The 19,764-nt window shown below is 50.6% G+C and overlaps 1 protein-coding gene across 32 annotated transcripts in view; it reads right to left on the minus strand.

The window, feature by feature from the left end:
- Positions 1-19,764, minus strand: part of LOC105187420 (uncharacterized) — a 215,875-nt gene that overhangs the window by 107,616 nt on the left and 88,495 nt on the right. For all 32 annotated transcript variants that reach the window (XM_025299105.1, XM_025299124.1, XM_025299127.1 and 29 more), the window contains exon 3: positions 13,128-13,175. In XM_025299105.1, the coding sequence (XP_025154890.1) occupies positions 13,128-13,175 (48 nt within the window). The remainder of the gene's footprint in view (positions 1-13,127; positions 13,176-19,764) is intronic.

Raw genomic sequence — 19,764 nt, forward strand, 5'->3', positions numbered from 1 at the left:
CGGATTGGCTTTTTCCCGCAGGCGCGCGCAGGCCGAAGAAAAGTGCATAATAGCTTTGTAATCCAATCGTTTTCGGCGTCCGGAGCACGGAGCGCCAAGTGATTCCGACCATTTCGAGGACGACGGCGACGGGCGGCGGCGGCGGGGGGGGGGGAGGGAGGGGTACAAACGCTGACGAAAGTTTCGACTGAAACAAACGACCGCGCACGCGTTGACTGTACTTTTTCTCGACACCAGTGTTTCCGTGACATCCGCGCAGCTGCTCTGAGAGACAGGAATACGACCAACGAACGCACGCGTTTTAATTTCTCGGCAGGAACCTCTCTCCCATCCCCTGGTGGCTCGCTCGAAAAAAAAACAAAGAAAAGAAGAAAGAAGAGACGGAAGTAGTTGACGGAAGCGGAGAAAAATCGGCGATTTTTCATTTTCGCCGGCGCAGCACGTGCTACTTATTCCACACTCGACTTGACTTGAGATATTTCCACCGACGCGTTCTCCCTCTCCAACATTCTCTCTCACTTTCTCGGGGCAAAGAGGACAAGGAACGAATAAAAACGAAAGAGAACGAGATCGAAGAAAGAGCGCGAATAAAACGAGCGAAGAAGAGAAAAAGAAGAGAGAGAGAGAGAGAGAGAGGAAACGATCTAAAGGTCAATTAAAATTTCTTCCTCTCGTGTACAGAGAGAGCCTGGAGCCGTCTATCCGACATTCATCACTCCGCAGAGTGCTGCCACTTCAGTCTCGACGGCATTTTGCTTGCGAGATCGAAACGTCCATAAATCCAGCGAGTATTCGCGTACCCACGCCGCGCGCCACGTCCCTTCGTCGGCCATTGGCCCTCCGCGCTCCGTCCGCGGAAAGTATCGTCCGCCTTTAGCCGAGGCGAAAGCTCCGGCGCGATGGGACAATAGCATCCCGGCGACCCTTGGGCCAGGACGCTTATCGATTATCGTCGGCCAAAAATACGCGCGAAAGTGCGCTTCTGTGCCGCGTCTCCCCCTTCTTGCACACTCGACGACCAGCTTCGAGTGTGTCGGAAGTATTTGGAATATATACGTGCGCGCATCTCTCTCTCTCTCTCACTCGTTTCCCCTGCATCGAGTGGCAGACGTATAGCGAGAGAGAGAGAGAGAGAGAGAGAGAGAGAAAAAGTTTGACAGCGGACCGTAGGGAAAAAAACAGGACAAAAACGTTCGCAACGTCGTTGCATGCATCTCCATCCCGAGGAACGTTCGATCAAAAGGCGCTGGCGTTTCGAGGCCGACACACGACGCCGGACGCGGCGGTTTCCTTCAACGGCGAATGAATACGGATCGTTATTTCAACGAGAGGGAAGAACCATGAGAATTCGACGTTTCACTTTCGGCTCGACAGCGCGGGTGGCTCTCTCTCTCTCTCTCTCTCTCTCTCTCTCTCACGGTGGAGTGTTATTTAGTCGTCCAGCTCGGAACAGCTAATATTTCGGAAAGTTGCTTTGTAGTTGCCGCAAAGCCGAATGCAAAAAAGGGCTATCGGCACAGTTTTTGGTGTCGCCAGACTGCGAGGCGCTTTAGGCCGGAATAAAATATCGACGCTTCTGTATTTCGTTAATATTAAAGCGACGGAGATACTATTCCGTCCGAGGAGCGGCGGCGCACTGCGACAGTAAAGAGGAGAGAGACATGTTCGATGATGTTCATAACTGGATGTGAAAGCTAAAGCGCGGCGGAAAGAGAAAGAGGCAGAAAGAGGGAGGAAATTGCATTGCATAACTTGCCGTCGATGTTCCGCCGGGAAGGATTCGTCGGGGCGTCGGGGTCGACGAACTCCGATATCTATCGTATAACATGTTTCAATGTGTAATCGTCGATTGGCTGAGAATACCTCAAGTTAAGGTTACTAATAATTCAGAGACCGCGGTTCTTCCGCTCAGTCGCGACGTAGGGTCTCCGTCGAGTTCTTCTTGCATTGACCGAGCTGTCTGCGATTTGCATTCCTTATCGCCCCTCGCCGTAGTCTCGCCGAATTTATAAAGCTCCGCTCACTTCGCTCTTAAATTAAAGACAAATTCGCAGCGGAAATTCCGTCATCCATTTCTATTCGTATTCGGCAAACCCGTTTGAGATCCGACTCGATTTCGAACTTTTAAACAGAGCGAGAGAGCGAGAGAGTGAGAGAGACATCGACGACCACCGATCGACAACCGCCGTTACGATATTTTCAGAGATCCGAGCACTTATCGATTTTGATGTTACAGAGTATTTATAAATGACCCATTTTCCGATGTGCACATTTCTAAATAATTCAACAAGCCGCACGCAAGATATTCCGTTTGCCATTCAACAACGGTAAAGAACGTAGCACGGTCGATGTGAATAAATTAGGGGTTGAATATTTAAAGAACTTATTTCAACTAATTACTTTTGGTTATTCTTCCAATTAATTATTTCGACGGTAATATTTCGGGTAAATAATTCTCCGTGTGCATTTACATATCGTGACTTTTACGTGAAATTATAATATAATAATTTGCGGGATATATATATATATATATATATATATATATGGTATATATATCATATATATTTATTTACGCTATATGTACACGTGTCTTTTTTCCACTGTAATAATTTTTGTCCGCCTTTTACGGCACCAAGTTACAAGTCCGAGGCTGAGCGGAGTTTTGCCTCGCGCAGTTATCCGACATTTCGCTTAAATAATCGATGAAGGTGCACACGCCTTTGCGTGCTGTACGCGCGCTGACGGCACTTTCACGCACTGTGTTATGTCGGCGAACGAATCGTATCGCCGAATTGCGCGGCTTCTTGGAGCACAAGTTCAGCGAACGGAAGAGTTAAAAGCGTGACGCACAATAATTCCCCTTAATTGTCCGAGTTCGGAGTCGATAGCACGAGACGGCCGCTTGTCCTCGAAAGCAAGCAGACTTGTGCGCGTGTAAATTCTATCCGCAAGATAATTGGTAATATTTCTACGACGACAGAATATTTATGTCAATCGCGCGACGCCGCCGCGGAATTGCCGACTATCGGGGTTACGTTGTTGTGAATTAATTGTGTGTACCGTACTACCTCTTCTTTGTTATGCATTGTAATAAAAAAATTATCGCTTCCGTCGTCCATTTATGTGACTCCGGGTTGTGCACGTTAAATTGAACTAAAAAATGTGCCAAGTCCACCAAAGTCAATTAAAGTCTCAAACGCAGCCGCCGAATTATCTTCATGATTTCCAATTGCACTCGCTCGTCAGTGTTCTTTCAGGATTTCGAGATAATCGACACTACGCTTTTGGTCGTATTTGCACGTTGGCGCATAACCAAGCGAAAATAACTCTAGAAATAACTAAACTAAATGATCACAAACAGCTAATAGTTTGCGATGAAAAATTCACGCTCAAAGCGAAGGGTCGGCGATATGTGTGCATGTGTGTGTCACGAATCGATTCGAGAGATGGTCGATAGCATTTTTGGAATTCGCGCCGCGTCGGGTAATAATAATGGAGCGCAAATCAGAGCTCGAGGCCGAGGAGGGAGAAATCGGAGGGGCTCGCGCGAGACGACGACGACGACGACGACGACGACGACGGCAGACGGAGAACACCTTCAGCCTTCAGCAAGACGGAAGCACGGGGGTGAGTCTACGTCGGGGGCGGTGCATTCACTGTGTGTTCCCTTGATTCCGTCTCTCCCTCGTGCCGTGCCGTAGGACGATGCAAATACCAACACCGGCTCGATGCCGCATGGCGTGCGTGCGTGCGTGCGTGCGTGCGCGTGCGGAAATGCGAGGGCGCCGCGCAACGACGCGCGGCATCGAGCGCGCGCGTACGGAGAGAGGCGTAGGGAAAGGAGGAGGAGGAGGAGGAGGGGCAGCGACAAAAATCTATATACCACTTTCGGACTTCTCTCGTGCACATGAAACGGCTTTTGCGGGGGCGATCATTGCGTTGCTCGCACGCAAACACGTGCCCGCGTACGTGTGCGTGCTGCTATCGACTGACGGCCCGCTCGTGGCCGGCGATGTTATCGCGGCCGGAGGATTTGGCCGGCGAGAGCTGCGAGCCGAGGGCTTTTTTCGCGGCGGATTTTACGCGCGGACTTTCGGGGTTGCGCAGTTCTTTCGTCCGCCCTTCCGCAGCCCGACGCTGTGTCTGTGTCTGACTTTTTTTAAATCTCTAGTTGTTCTCACACGTCTCCTTGTTTATCCCTTTTCTTCCCTTTTCCCTTTTCTTTCCTCCGACGTGTGTGTGTGTCTTCTGAAGTCTTGATCGTAATCCTTCTCGCTTTTATACCGAGCAAATACGACGCTTCGAATATTCGAAGCTGTCAGTGAGGCGCGGGAAATCCATGGGGATGTAAATCACAGCTCGACCGAAATAATAGGCTACGGCGCGAATCGATAAAGAGAATAAAGAGACTGACGTTGGAAACGGCCGAAAACGCGCGGAAATTCCGCGCTCGCGTATACATATACGCGCACAGGAAGAGAGTCACCTGTTCATAAAAAAAAAATAAAATAAAAAAAAAGAAAGAAACAAAAAAAAAGAAAACCGCAGAGGAAAAGAGACATCGAAATAGGAAGTTGATTTTTTACATACGCGCGCGCGCTACGCGGATGCGTTTGCGAGCATTTTTCGCGTCGGACACCGTGTGTGTCATCCGGCTCTAATAAAACCGCTTCTTTGTATTGCGAACGTACCGTCCTCGTAGATTACGTATACGATCAGCGCGGAAAAATGCGCCGGACGTTGCGCGACGTTGTGTCGCACGTGCGTGCGCGTACGCGCGAGCGTAATTATAATTATAACGTAATTATAAGCGTTGCGGGAAAATCACGTGTGCGAAAATGGAAGTGAAACGAGCGAGCGAGCGGGCGATCGACGGCGAACGTGTTTCTTCCGGATAACCCAGAACTTAGCAATTACCATCTGTCTGCTCTCTCTCTCTCTCTCTCTCTCTCTCTCTCTCTCTCGGCGATCACGTCTAAGCTGGAAAAGCCGAGGGGCGACGAGCGTCATGTTGAATTTATTCTGTGATGCCAGCCGGGTCGGGAACTTTCGCCGTTCGCGGCGCACGCCCATGCGGATTAATTAATAGTAAATATGCGTACACGTTAATTTCACATGTTATATTAGCGAGCGGGACCGTGTAACTTGCGTACGCTGGATGGCCGGCAGGCACACTTTTGACAAGCTGCTATTACGCGGCTACGCTCCATTTTACGTCACACGTACTACAAGGTGTATCGCGCGCTCATGAATATCCCGAACGCTATCCCCGAACGTATATCCTCCGACCGGCGACATATTTATTAGCCAAGTTCTCGCGAACACGTGCAAAGTGATTGCGCGCGCGCGCGCGCGCGTAGATATATATATATATATTTTTTTTTTCTTCCTTCTCCTTTCCCTTTTCTTCGCGAATAGCTATATACGTGCGCATACGTACGTATATTAACGTACGTGAGCGCGTGGTATCGACACGTCGATTTTACGGCGGAAGACACCGACAAAAGGGGAATCGACTTCAGTCAGACGCGAACTATCCACTTCGTCTTCGTGAAATATCGTTTGAATATGAATGGAGCCGCCGACGAAGTCGACGTCGCCGAGCAAGGCACGGTCGCTGGCAGGAAGCGCCTCGTTCGCCTTGCTCGTAGATCATCGTCAATTCCGGTCTATAGCTGATGTTACAGAGGAAGGGTCTATCCGATCATCGATCAGTCACGATCCGAGATCGATTCGTGCCACTACTCGCGGCTCGGCTCGGCTCGGCTCGGCTCGGCTCGGCTTCCAACGAGCCCCGTCACGGATGAGCGAAAACCAACAGGGACATTAGCCGGCCGACTCTCTCCCCGCGAGTTATCTCTACTTTCGGTATTATCGACTTAATTAATTGAGCACATTCGCCGTCTGCCGCGCTATTAAATTCCCAAGAATTCTGGTATACGAACCGCGCAAGAGAGAAAGAGAGAGAGAGAGAGAGAGAGAGAGAGAAAAGAAAAAAAAAAAAAAAAAAAAAAAAAAAAACAGGAAAACGAAGGAAGAAATTATCACCGCCGCGGCCACGCGGCGGCTCTTTTTACGAGTCGCGCGATGCTCTTATCGCGCACTATCGTGGGAATAACGACAGCTTCTTCCGACGTGCCATCCGCGTCGCGGAATATCTTCGCAGCGCCCGGAGAGATCGCGCGGAAGAAGGATGCTCCAGATACAAGAACACACGATCTATTCCTGTATCGCGCTACGTGAATGATGACGCGAATGCTTGTTTCAGCGCTCAGCGTCGCAGAAGCGCGCCGCTCGTGCTGGAAGAATAGTATTTTCAGAACGAATAATTGTCAAGTCACACACGAGAGAAAGACTATCTGACCGCTGTATTCTCTGTCAAACTCGCTTCGTAATGCGCCAACTGCATTATTATTCGCACGCCGTCTCAATTGTACATCGTGCGCTCTCTCTCTCTCTCTCTCTCTCTCTGTCTGTGTCGCGCGTGACGTTCATTCGCGCTTACATTTTTTATGCTTCCCGTCGTCGCAAACGACGACATCGCGGCGCGTTCGCGAGAGTTTCGCAGCGGCCGAAGCGAGCCGGCGGGATCGATCACGTATTCCGCCGCGCGAGTATCCGCCCTGTTACTCGCGCTGCCGGTCGCGTAATGGATTGTAATCGGCGATTCTCGTTGCCGAGCCGGGCTTGCAACGCTTGCAAAAGACAGATGCTCCGCTGGCATCAAAGATGCGATATACCGCGCGTGTCCGCGATTGTTTCTGCGGCGGTCCTCCTCTTGGTCCACGCCGCGCGCGCGCGCGGCGCGATTAAACGGTGATGCAATCATTGGGCGACGCGTGCAACGACCGGAGTGCAATTAGCCCGACGCTTTTATTACTTTGATTCGCTATTCTATCCGCTTTAATCGCGTCGCGCGCGCGCGTCAACGGTCTCCTAAATGCAACGAGATATTCGCCGAAGCGGAGCAATAACCCGCCGACGTGGCGAAACTCACAAACGGTGCCTGGCAGCACCGCGTATAATAAAGCCCGCGCGCGCGCGCGCGCGCGCGATACGCGTAGTAATATTATGCCGACTTGCTTCTGCCTTCGTCTGATCGTACTAATTAACGTAACGTTAGCCGAGCACGCGCGCCTGTTCCGTACGGCGCCGGCCGATTACGATTTTCGAGCGTCTAACTAGCGTTTATCTGTCTTTATTCCTCGCGCTTGCCGCGCCGGCGAACGAAGCTGCCAGAAAATATCGACGCAATCGGCGGCGCGAACGCGCGTTAACATCTTAATGTTACATTGAGATAATACGCCGTCGATGAGATTAGCGGAGCCGGGCCCGTTGGCTTCTCCAAATTTCTCTCGTCCCTCTAAATTTGTCGCTAGCGGAGAGGAGAGACGCAGGAGTTTCGCGAGCGCGCACTTTGTCACGACGGGGCGAGGACTAACTACCTTTCCTACTTTAGCCGAGGCTTAGAACGAAAAATTATTCTATAGACCCTCTGTAGCTTAACTGTGACGTGTCAACGATCGCCGCGGCGACACAATGACGTTTCTCGAGACAAGGAGAGACCCCGTCTAGCGGCGAAGCAAGTTTACCAGGGAGGCCACAAAGCTTTAAACTCGGCAAGTTCATTAATATTAAACGCGATATCTTGTCTCTCAGTCTTCTCGAGCGCACTGCCGATATATATCGCACGGCTTTATCTATTTATTTCGCGAAATTGCACTTTCGAGACCGCGCGCGCCGGCGGCTGCGGGAAACGACGAGTAAACGTTATTGTGAATCTCTTTTATGGCCTGTGTGTAAATTTTTTATGTCAGTCTCGCGATTTTGCGACGAGATGTCCACCCGAGTCTATCGAGACGTTATAGGCACACGTAAAACACGTTCGTTCCTTTCCTTCTACAAAACAAAATGAAACATTTCTTTCGCCTCGCCTCCTCCTCGCATAAAACCATTGTTGAAACAATTGTTTGCTCGCTCTGTCTCTCTCTCTCTCTCTCTCTCTCTCTCTCTCTCTCTCTCTCTTGGTCGAAAGCTTTAACGAATTATCCGCAACTGCTCACAATTTAATAGGCCGGCGTTTAAACATGCATTGCCTCGGCCTTTTCATCAAAATGATTACTCTTGCGAATTACGAAATAGCAGCGGCTGACGCTCTTCAAGCCCATTCATTCGCGTTCCGTTGAAAAGAAACGCACTCTCTCTCTCTCTCTCTCTCTCTCTCTCTCTCTCTCTCTCGTCACGCTCGTGTTCTCGGCAGGCGGAATTCACCGGGGAGTCGCGCGAGTACCTTACTCGCCTGTGTATACGTCTTTAGGGGTAGTTTCCGGGGGCCCCCCCTGCACGACCCCTACTGCCTACCAACTCGAGTTAGTCACGTCGGCCGCTCCGCTGGTCGCAGGAACGCGGCTATCAAAAACTTGCTAAATGAGCGGTGTCTCTCTCTCTCTCTCTCTCTCTCTCTCTCTCTCTCTCTCGGGGAGTCTCCCCGATTACAACTCCGCCGGCGAGAGCAGGCGATTCGTTCCGCGGCTCGCTTTAAGGGCTCGCGCTCGCCACCACGCGTACCCCACGTTTACTTACATTGCGTCCCGTGTCAATGCACCCTCGCACAGGCCGACGTGGAGACGACGTTCCGCTCCGCGAGTATCCGTCCGTCCGTGCGCGATTCGGAGTCGGCGACCGCGACCGAGAGCCAGACCAGACAAGATCACGGACGAGACGACGACGACGAAGACCACGTAAGCGCGCGCGTGTCTGCCGGCCCTGACGAGCCCTTATTCACTTCACCGTGAACAAGCGAACAAGCGAACAAGCGAACAAGCGAGCAAGCGTGCGTGCGTGCGAGCAAGCCGGCCGGCCGTTCGTCCTTTTCCGGCAACCCTCCGCGAGACTAGTCCGCCGCCTCCGCACGAGCCGCCACCGCCGCCACGACGCACACTACGGGCGTATTGTGTCCCGCGCGCGTGTACTACCGCCCGTGGCTCCGGCTGGTAAAAGAAAAAAAGGGGAGCGAAGAAACCGCCGCCACCACCGCCGCCACCGCCGCCTCCACCGCCACCACCGACGCTGCCGCCACCGCCGCCGCCGCCGCCGCCGGTTTTATAATCAATATTAGTTGACGGAGAATCCGCGCCGCGTCGCCGCTCGTCACGTGGCTCTCCGCTTGGTGGGAGGAGAATGCGAGAGAGACAGAGAGAGAGAGAGAGAGAGAGAGAGAGAGAGAGAGACACGCTCTCGCGCCGACGGCGGTCTCTTCTTTATCATCCCGCCCGCGCGGCGTGGATAAGGCGATAAGCCGCGTTGCAGTCGATGGCACCGACGGTCGACCGGTTTAACCCTTGACCCGGGGTTACTCGACCCTTTCACGGAAACGGAAGATTTTTCAGCGGTGGAGGGATCGGTGCAGGATAAGCGCGGATTGGACGCGATGTTTCGGGAATATTATTTATCTTATAATTTGGTTGCGCGATATCGGGTGCGATAATACGCGCGATAATAACCCGCGGCGGGCACGATTGAAATTTTCATCGGAACAATTGGAGCTCTCGTCACTCTCACGCGCAGTCGCGCAGCGTTCGTATCAGGAGTTACGTTGTCACTCACGATCACGGAGTACCCATATTTGATCCCGACACGAAAAAAGTTGTGGATTACATCCGCACCGCGACATTGATTCAATGAAATCGCTGCTTTCGCGAGCTGTCGTTTAAATATAATATCGTCGATCTCTTTGGTTTCGCCAAAGATTGCAAAGACCGCCGTAATTATTATCAATCTCGACGTTACGGAAATCCCGGCAGGTTGCAGCTACGCTTCGGTAGCTTCGGTAAGAAATAACGAAGCGAAGGTGTGTTGTCGGCGAACGAGTTAAGCTCTCTCTCTCTCTCTCTCTCTCTCTCTCCCTCTCTCTCTCTCTCTCTCGATCGATTTGTATTAATTCCATTCGCGCCGTCGCTGTGTGGATTTGGATGTTCACTCGATCGTGCACTCGAGTTTCGTCGCATTATCCTCCAATCGATTTTCTACCGGGAGGGTAACGACTGTGGCGGCGTTCTGTATTTTGATTAGCCGCCTAGTATCTGTAACATCTTTTCATGTTTCAATAGTCGCACGGATCTTTGAACGTGCGTATTTCCTGCTTGAAAAGAAATCGCCGATTGCGCGTTGCTCGCGCTCTCTTCACGTTTGGAAAAAGAGATCAAAAGCCCCCCGCCGTCCTCTCAGTGGGGGGGGGGGGGGGGGTGGAGTATTACCATTCGTTCCGAGCGCTAACGATTTCGTGATTGCATCCTCTACCGTTGGTCGATGGTTGCGAGAAATCCTTCCAATCATCGTCGCTTCCAATGTTCAAGCAAGAATCGGCTAAATCGCTAACATCTACATCGAAATCTACATTCAGCGAAATCTTCCGCGCCCCATTTCTGTGCATTCTTTTCCCTTTCTCCTTTTTAATCGGCACGAGCTCTCTCTCTCTCTCTCTCTCTCGTCTTCGGGCGACCGAATAATTCGGCGAGCGCAGCACAGCGTCCTGCAGCGACCTTTCGCCAGTGCGAACCGACGGCAGGGTGTGGCGAGAGACGCTGTTTAAAGAGATTCACTCAGCGGTCAGTTGCGCAGAGCGTTCGCCGGCGGCGCGCCGGCTCGACGACGCCGTCGACGATGCCACCGTCACCGCCGCCTCCGCCTCCGCCACCACCATATCCACCGCCGCCGCCACCGTCACGTCGGTCTCTGGCACGCCATCTCGGCGATGCCGCCCCCGACGGAGGCGGAGGATTAGCAGCGCGCGAGAGCCGGTATGTCGCGCGCGCGTCGATAGATTATCCACGGAGTTTTTCGCCGCGTCGCGTCGCGATTACCTCCGGCTCCGGTTTGTACGATCGAAAATGATTCTGGGCAAATTTATTTTGGAAAAATTTATACAGGTTTAGAAAAATGTCAGTGCTTGCAGCAGAGCGATTTTCCGAAAAGTATCCGAGAGCGACAGGCGATTTCCGCGCAAAATTTCCATTTTGCGCGGAAACGCTAACGTGTTCCGGTAACGTGAATATTTTTGCATGTTTTACACGCGTCATTTATATATGTTAACGACAACGATATCGCTGTCCGAATGCTGCTACCTTCTTATTCGAATCTCCATTAAAAATTGGACTCTTGCGGATCGTCGAATGTGGGACAATGAATAGCGACAAAGGCAGCAGCGAGTTTTATCCGACTCGGATAATAAAGACAATGAAGGTCTCACGTACTGTGAAACAGGAACTCGAGTCACAATGTCTGCAATGGAGCTTTTTTCGGGTTGTTCCGCAAATCTCCAGAGTCGCTGATGTTACAACGAAGAACGCGCGCGCGCGCGTTCTTCGTTGTAACATCAGCGTTTGCACGAATCAATTATTTACGCCGTGGCGCCCCGATTTCCCGCACCGTTTCGAAGCCGTCGGCGAAAAACGAACGCGTGACAATAGAGATAAAACACAGCGGGAATCCGAGATGGCTGCTCTTCTTACCTCGCACAGGATGTTTAGCTTAAAACGTCAGGAGCAGTTTTAACGTCGACGTTGCGCGACAGCAGCGAAATAAAACACGCAACGACAATCTCTCTCTCTCTCTCTCGGCGAGCAATAACCGCGAAGAAGGAAATCGCAGACGTACGAGAATTCCTGTTTACCAGGACCGTCTATTCGCTTTCTTCCGTTGTATCTTATCGCTAGTCGCAGTATACGCAGTAGAGGCCACCGCTGTCTTTATGACGTAACAATCCAATAGTCTTCGGTTACTAATTATTTTATCGTCTCGCTTTCACCGCCGACTCTCGCGAGAGCAAACTTTCAACGCGAATTCGGAGACGCATTTAAGATATCAAACCGCCCCCCCCCCCCGCGCCTAGTTTCATTAATGCCAAACAGTACGCCTGGGGAATTGTGAAACGTCAAGTCGTGTACGATGATGGCGGAAAGTGTGTAACGATATGCATCGCGAGATACTTTCGTTTAATCGAACGATTAAATCGCTCGGCGACATATCTTATCCGTTATTCTACACTGACGCGCCTCTGTTTCTCGTCTCGTCTCTACCTATCGGGCGCTAAAAATATCCCGCGTAACAGGACGCGCGGGGGCATTCCCCTTCCTCCCCCCCCCCTTCCCCGCACCTACCCCTCCAAGGCAGTCGCTTTGTGCCGCGAATCTGCAATTGCAGCAGGATAGGATGGGCTCGCGATGAAGATGAGAGGCCCGGCGTATCAATTTCACGCGGTACGAACGGAGGGCGCAGTCACTTGAGAGAATAAAGGAAGGGAGGGTGAAACTTGAACTCAGGAAACCCGACTGAAGCCTCGCTGATTCCAGGGGTTAAGTTAAGCTCGTAATGCGTCTACTTAAAGGCCAAGGAAGAGGCGAGAATAGGAAGCGGAGAGGAGGAGGGGAAGACAGAGCGAGAGCGAGAGCGAGAGAGAGAGAGAGAGAGAGAGAGAGAGGCATAAAGAGAGTGAGAAAGAGGGAGGAGTAAACGAGAGGAACAGGAGCCAAAGGCGATTGCAGGCAATGCAATCTGGATAATCTCTCCGTGGAACAGTCGATCTCGAGATAGTAATGAGTACTTCTATTTGCGACAGATTTGGTCACTTTGGCGCGCAAAAAGGCGACAGCGAGTTTTCCGCGCGTTTTTACGCGAAAGGATAATCCCGTTATTACGGTTGTCGTTCATTTTCAGGGAGGCTCTAGGAGAGGCGGTAGGATTTTTATATCCGATAGAGAACGCTCCGAGAAATCCCATTTCCCTCTACGTTGTTGAAAATCATCCTCGAAATCCCATTTCTCTCTTTTCAGTGAGGCAAAAAGTGTGCGCGCGTGCGTGCGTGTATTACGAGTAACGATACGAGTAAAACACTTTTCCGACGCACTTGGAAAGCAGCAAAAAACGCAAACTCGTTGCGAGGTGTATTGTAATCTGACCGTGGAGATACAGAAATTACATTCTGAAAGAGCGACGACTCTCGGTCTATCTATCGAGATAAATTAGATTAAAGATCCAAGTAGTTGCAAATGGGGGGAAAGAGAGACGGAAGCGAAAGTTACACGGAACTCGCAGTCGCGAATGAAATTTCATAAAAAGTCAGGACTCACCGGTATCGTTGGACTGCCGACCCTTGCCATCTGGATTCCACTCTTCCTCTGTGAACAAACGAAGAAAGCAACAATTAGCGGAAACATTTCCATTAGCGAGGAAGCGACTTGCGGGCAACTTAAGCGCCAACGACAAGATAGTGATTAAGGACAAGCGGAAACTGCGGGATATTTCGAGATTACTTCGCAATTACATCCGTCGCCTGCCTTCCCCCCCCCCCCCCCGCCCCCCTGTTGCATCGAGCACACACAGAGAGATGATCCCTCTTCTCGATTTATATCTCCCCGTGTCAAATATACGCGGGGAGGGATCGTGGAAATGAGTCGTTTTCATCCTGCTTGGACGCATATTGGTCTCCGACAAATTCAACAAAGTTATTACGACGGCGCGGCGTTCTTGTTTGGTAGTTTCGGCAAACTTTCGCTAACAAGTATCGGAAAGTTCCGCGGGCGGGCCAAAGTTCAAATTTCGGAAAGTTACGGGATATTGCGGAGAGAGGCCTAGAGTGCAGATGGCTCGCTCCGCTCCTTTCGCGCGATACTTTCGCGGCCGAGTTCCAAGGACTTAAGAAAGCGCGACTCCGGAAGAGAACCGCCGCGCGCGCCGTCGATTTCGATCAGCCGCTCGCGGCAATTCAGCACGTCTCGCGTGCGAACTCGCGCGCTCGTGACCGCGACCTGTCACCGAAAGGCGAAGTGCGCCGGTGTTTTATACAGAATATATTTCGCAAAGTACAGCGAGCGACACGCGCGATACCGCAGCGAGTATCTCTCTGAGAAAAATTCTCGCAGCCCTGCGCAAAGTGGTGGCAGCGAAGTGGCGAGAGCGCGACGCGGCGACGCAAGAAACTTTTGACTTATTGTTGTTAAGCGCGACCCGCTATTACTCGGCGCAGCGATAACGTCGAGTACTTTCTGCACTTCCGATAAGTTTCTCATGTTTCCTCTCAATGCGCGAGCATATTCCACAGCGCGTATCTGCGCTTCTTAGTAGTCGGCGCGTCGTGCACGCGCGTGTGTAATCGCGCGAAAACCAAGACGAGCGTTCTCACGCTTCGCGCTCGGCGCATTTTCTTTTTCGTCCTGCTGCCTGCCTGCCTGCCTGCCTGCCTGCCTGCCTGCCTGCGCGTCGTGTATTTATGCAAAGCGCACGTCGACGTATGACAAACTGCAAACCGAAGCGCGGGACCAACAACGCGCGGGACTTGCATCTTGCGTGGAACGCAACGGAGGGGAGGCGCGTATGTATGTATTTATGCAAAATGCACGTCCACACACACACACACACACACACACACACGTGACAAACTGTAAATCGAGAGTCGTCGATGTGCGTGCGCGCGTTAATACAGGACGTTCCAGACCGGGCGGACCTCGTCACTCAAGCGTGTATCCCCTCGCATCAATTTCGGCCGGAGATATATCGTTTCTTCAGCGCCAACCTCGAGAGAGAGAGAGAGAAGCATAAGCGCCTCCTTGTTGATCGACCAAGAGACGGTCTATTAATAAAGCGCATTAATGACGCGGCTCATTCATTTCCCTTGTTCGACCGATCGAGCTTAATAATCCTCCTCTCGAGAGGAGGCGTTTCATCCGCCATCTTGTGTGTACGTAACAAGTGTTTTTCTTTCTGACCCTTCCCGGAATGATAAAGCGCGCGTCATTGAAAAACGCTGAGATTGATCGCGGACGTCCCGTGTGTGTGTGTGTGTGTGTGTGTGTGTATCAACGCGGTGTATGTTTACGCACGCGTGTGTACTTGCGTGTACGTACAACAGCGCATACTTTACGTCGGTTGTATACATCGCGGTATCTGTCGCGCGTATATATGTGTGTGTGTGTGTGTGTGTGTGTGCGCGAGACCGTGTGAATTTATAAGGATCCACGGTATATAGCTGTTTCCGCATTCTCGGCCACGCGGGAGGTATGAATTTAGATTTATGCCGTGACGACCTATTTCCTTCGGAAGCACTCGTTAGAGGGCCGACACTCATTAACAAGGCCACCCCCAACGCTTCCTTCGTCTTGGACGCGAAAGCGCGCTCACGGCGATGTTATCCGTCCGCGAGGAGCGGCGGGATCTCGATCTCTGAATTTTATCCGCGAGCCTCGTCGTTCATTCAGTTCCTGCAGTTTCCTCCCCGGTGTTAAATGTCAAGACGCCGCGGCAGTTTCGGCGGCGAGCTGTGCACGACTAGGAAAAGAGATTTAGTATCTCTAACAAAACTGTTTAGTCGAGGCATTTTTCAATAGCAATCAAATATCTTGTTCTATATATAACAAAATATTTAGTTGTCTCAACTAGATCTATTTTTCCGCTTTGTTCTTTGGACCGAATGATTTTGTTCTTGGACCTCATATATAGAAATCAAGCACTTCAGTCCATTTTATCCATAAAAATTACATAACAGCGAAATATTATTTTACATAAACTAAAATAACGCCCCAATGGATACTATATTTTCTACTTCCTGTGCGCTAAAATTTTGATTTTATATATTAAGAAAAAATTATAGTATTTTTTAACAAAATTCATACAGTTGAAGCTTTCTGGTTGCTGTAACAAAAGTATTACGTTATATACGAACAAACCGTAATCAAACAAGATATTTGTTTGCAGGAACTAAACAGTTTTGTTTAGTTCCTATTTTTAGTTCCAAATTATTTTGTTGTTGCAACAAAATTTTGGTTCACGCAACAATACATTTTTCCTAGTGCGAGCGGTGGGGGCTTTCGACGTGCGGAATTTCTGTGCAAGCAAGCACACATCATGATGAACTCTCTTGTCCTTCGTTCGACCTCGACGCGAGAAGGACATTTCTTCCGGAATTCTCGCGATTCGCGAGATTTTATCGTCTCGGGATTAATAATCTGACGCCGTGTGTGTTCGGAGATTGCGACAACGAACGCTCCCTCCCCCTCCCCCCCCCGGAATTCTCCGTGCGGAAGAGATCCCCAATTAACAGCGATGGCAGATTTTTCGGCGAGAGACGCATCGCCGCGGAGTCGTCGCCGTCCAGACGGAAATTTGACGGTGATCGCGCACAAACGCGGCCGCGACCTCGGCTTCGCGGGAGGAAGAAAAAGAGGAAACGGAGTTTCCTTGAACTCCGATGAAAAGAGTCACGAGTATATGGAGAGGAGGAGGAGGAGGAGGAGGAGGAGGAGGAGAGCGCGAGGCGAAGAGGAAACGAAGAGATGAGCAGCTCCGGTGATGTGCGGCGCGACGCGCGCAAAAGGCGCGGCCTCGCGCTTTTCGCCGCTTTTTCCCTTTCAGCCGCGCGTAACCCCGTTTACTGCGAGCCTGTCGAGGATCCGGGACTTTTTCACCGGCGCGCGCTTGGCACCGTTAAACGGAATTTAAATTGGGCTCCGGCCGCGCGCCGGCTGGGAAGCCGCTCGTTACGGCAGGACACCGCGGCCCGGAAACGGAAATTGTAGCACCCTCCGCCTACGACATCAATCGATCGCCGACTGCGACGATAATGGGTGTTTCGCGATACGTGTGATTTCGCGGGTTGTGCATTGCACATGATCGCTGTCGTCGTAATTGGCGAAACGTGTTACGCACGCCCCTTTCGGCGAAAAAGCGCGAAACCGCGCCGCGCACACGTCCGGTTATTTTCCTTTTTTTTTTTTGTTCCTTTCCATGGAAATTAACGCAACGATGCGGCGTTGCATTGTGCGCGCGCGTGTTGTTTGCGCGTCAATCGAGCTGGTTCCAAGTGGGTGTCGTCCGACGAATGACGTCAAGCTCAAGTGAAAATTAATTCCCGCAAATAGAGCGTTATTATCCGCGCGAATCGTCTCGCTTAATGTTGCGCGCCAAGGGCCGATTTTTGTGGTTTTACAACACGGCGAGCGCGCTCTCTCGATTTCGGAACATATCGGAATATGCGCGCGGCGCATTCTCCCCGAGCGAGATGCCATCGTGAAATTCTTCGCGAGAATGACGGGGTGGCGTATCGTGGCGGAATAGCCGGCGAGGCGAAAGAGGAAGTTGTACACCGCGTGACCTTCTGAGTCTCCGCTACACTTGGCATGCGTTTATAATTAGTCGATAATGTTGACGAGGAGCGACGGAAATGCCGCCTGCACTTCTTCTTGTTTGCGACTCGCGTCTATTTTTGCGGGAGGCAATAATCGCGCAGAGGTCTCTCGATTGCGCGCGCGCGCGCGCGCGCGCGCTAATTGCTTCGCTCGAGACCGCTCGAGCTGTTGGAAGAAGGTTACGCCTGTCTCACGACATTGATACTCGCGTGTGAGGTCGCGTAAATTGAGATCGCGCTAGAAATGCAAGGCTATCTCGGACCGAAAGACCGCAATGATGAAATCGAAAGAGTTTCGTTCGCTCTCGCTTCTCTCTCTCTCTCTCTCTCTCTCTCGCCGGGAGATTTCGCTAATAAACCTGGCGGCTGGAGATAAGAGTCTAAACCCCGGAGAGACCCGAGGGCGAAACTCGGGGAGGAAGTAATCCTGATTAGTACCTTCTGTGTACGGGTTACTGTTCGTCTTACCGTTGTAGATCCCGGAATTGCGACGCCCCGGCCGAATAATGCCGAATTCGAGGTAATCGAATTCAACCCGGAATTATTGCCGCCGAGACATCTCTAAAAATGCCAGCGAGATAATCGACATCGAGAGTAGGGATGCAACGATAAGCAGTCGATAATATCGAAGTATCGAGTACCATCGAGAGACAAGTATCGAGCATTTATCGATATCCTTTTGTCTCCGACAAAACATCGACATATCGACTGCAAATTTTGACTGATTTTCGTATTTTTCAATTACAGCTCTGGGCTATCACGGTTCTACCGAGAACCGAGATGAAAATGACAAAAGTGAGTGAATTCACTGGAATATATATTGTGTAATTGATCGATGTCCAGTAAATTCGCTCGCTTTTATCATCTCCACGATCTCAATCGTTGAACCGTAATAGATCTCCTCTGTTCCATGTATGTGCGGTGACCTCCGGCAAATGACTGCGGTTCATTATACTATATCTTCTAGTAAGAATACGACAATAAATTATACGGAGATAAAAAGTTTTAAAAGATCTTTTCAAATTTCTCGTGCATACCCTTTATATGTGTGCACTTCTTTTTTTTCATATAAATATCGATATTTCTCAAAATTATCGATATTATCGTTAACGATGGTTCCGAATGACGATAATACCGTTATCGATATCTTGAGAAATCGTTGCATCCCTAATCGAGAGACACGCTGTGAGTTGACAACTTCTCAACGACAGTCAACACATCGCAGCTACCGCAAAAATCAGCTGCGAGGGGCTACGCGGTAGAAATAAGGAAAGCGGAATATTAATTCTCAACGCGAGTTTTCAACGGCGGCGTCTCTGTCTGTTACTCGACCTCTCTCTCTCACCTCGCGAAGCACAGACGTCCTGCGGACGCAGGCTTTACTTTGCTCGCTATTTCGTCGATTCGTTCTTTCAGTTCGCACACGCGAAGCGTGTATTCGCAGCTCGCTACGATGTAAAATCTCTGACAAAGAGAGAGAGACCGCGAGGGAGCGGCAAAAAGCTGACGGCGCGCATCTCGAAATACTCATATTTCAGAAGAAGAGTATCGTGAATGGTTCCTGCACAATGTACAAAGGAGAGTTTGTGTACGTCGAGAAATAGTCGTAATGTAACGCGATGGGGGAGGGAAGAAACGCGCTTGGTGGGAAACCGAATGGTAGAAAACGGATTGCAGCGAGGGAAAGCGGAAGGACGATAAAATACATCTACGATGGGGGGAGGGGATCTAAATCACGCGATGTGTGTCGAATATAATGCTCGAAAGTATCCTTAGCGAATGGCCGAAAGCTTCGAGAAAGCTTTCGCTACGTTATACCGTTATAGGACGCGATATAAAATAACACTGCGCAATATTAGGCGAGAACACTCGTTCATGAGATCGTAATTCGAGATATGTAGCACATGAAGCGTTACACAAATTCACATAGATTTGCCGATGAAAATTGCGTTTCGCGAGTTTCGGTACGTCTTTCGCGCAGCCGCTCGCTGTAATTCGCTGTTAATTCGACGGTTGCTCGAGAGTTTAAGTGTGTTTGAGACGCGAAAATAGTCGAGGGAAGAAAGTTGCGAGACTGTGAAGGCGCGGGCGAACGTGTACTCGAGAAGACAGACAGAGAGAGAGAGAGAGAGAGAGAGAGAGAGAGAGAGAGAGAGAGAGAGAGAGAGAGAGAGAGAGATTGAGATAAAATAGAACAAAGTAAAGTAAGGTTACGAAAGATCCGACGCCGGCTCCACTTCTTTTTATTACATTTCGTTGCCGTTAATCAAACTTGACGAAAGTCCACACGTCACACCGTGCTGTGATAAAATATCGTTATCGAAGAATCCAGAGTGCCGTTTATACAGCCGTTTCCGCTCACGCGCGAGTAAATATTTATTGTAAAAAAAGTGACTCGATTATTCGAACGCGCATGTTCCATTCTTCGAGCGGAGCAACCCTCATAAACGCGCTGATGTGAACGCGACGGCGAGAGAGAGAGAGAGAGAGAGAGAGAGAGAGAGAGAGAGAGAGAGAGAGAGAGAGGGAGAGAGAGAGGGAGAGAGAGAGAGAAACGAACGGTAAACCGAAATAAAAGATAATTCTCA

The sequence above is a fragment of the Harpegnathos saltator genome, unplaced genomic scaffold (assembly GCF_003227715.2).
Source record: "Harpegnathos saltator strain DR-91 unplaced genomic scaffold, Hsal_v8.6 scaffold252, whole genome shotgun sequence".
Classification (NCBI taxonomy): domain Eukaryota; kingdom Metazoa; phylum Arthropoda; class Insecta; order Hymenoptera; family Formicidae; genus Harpegnathos; species Harpegnathos saltator.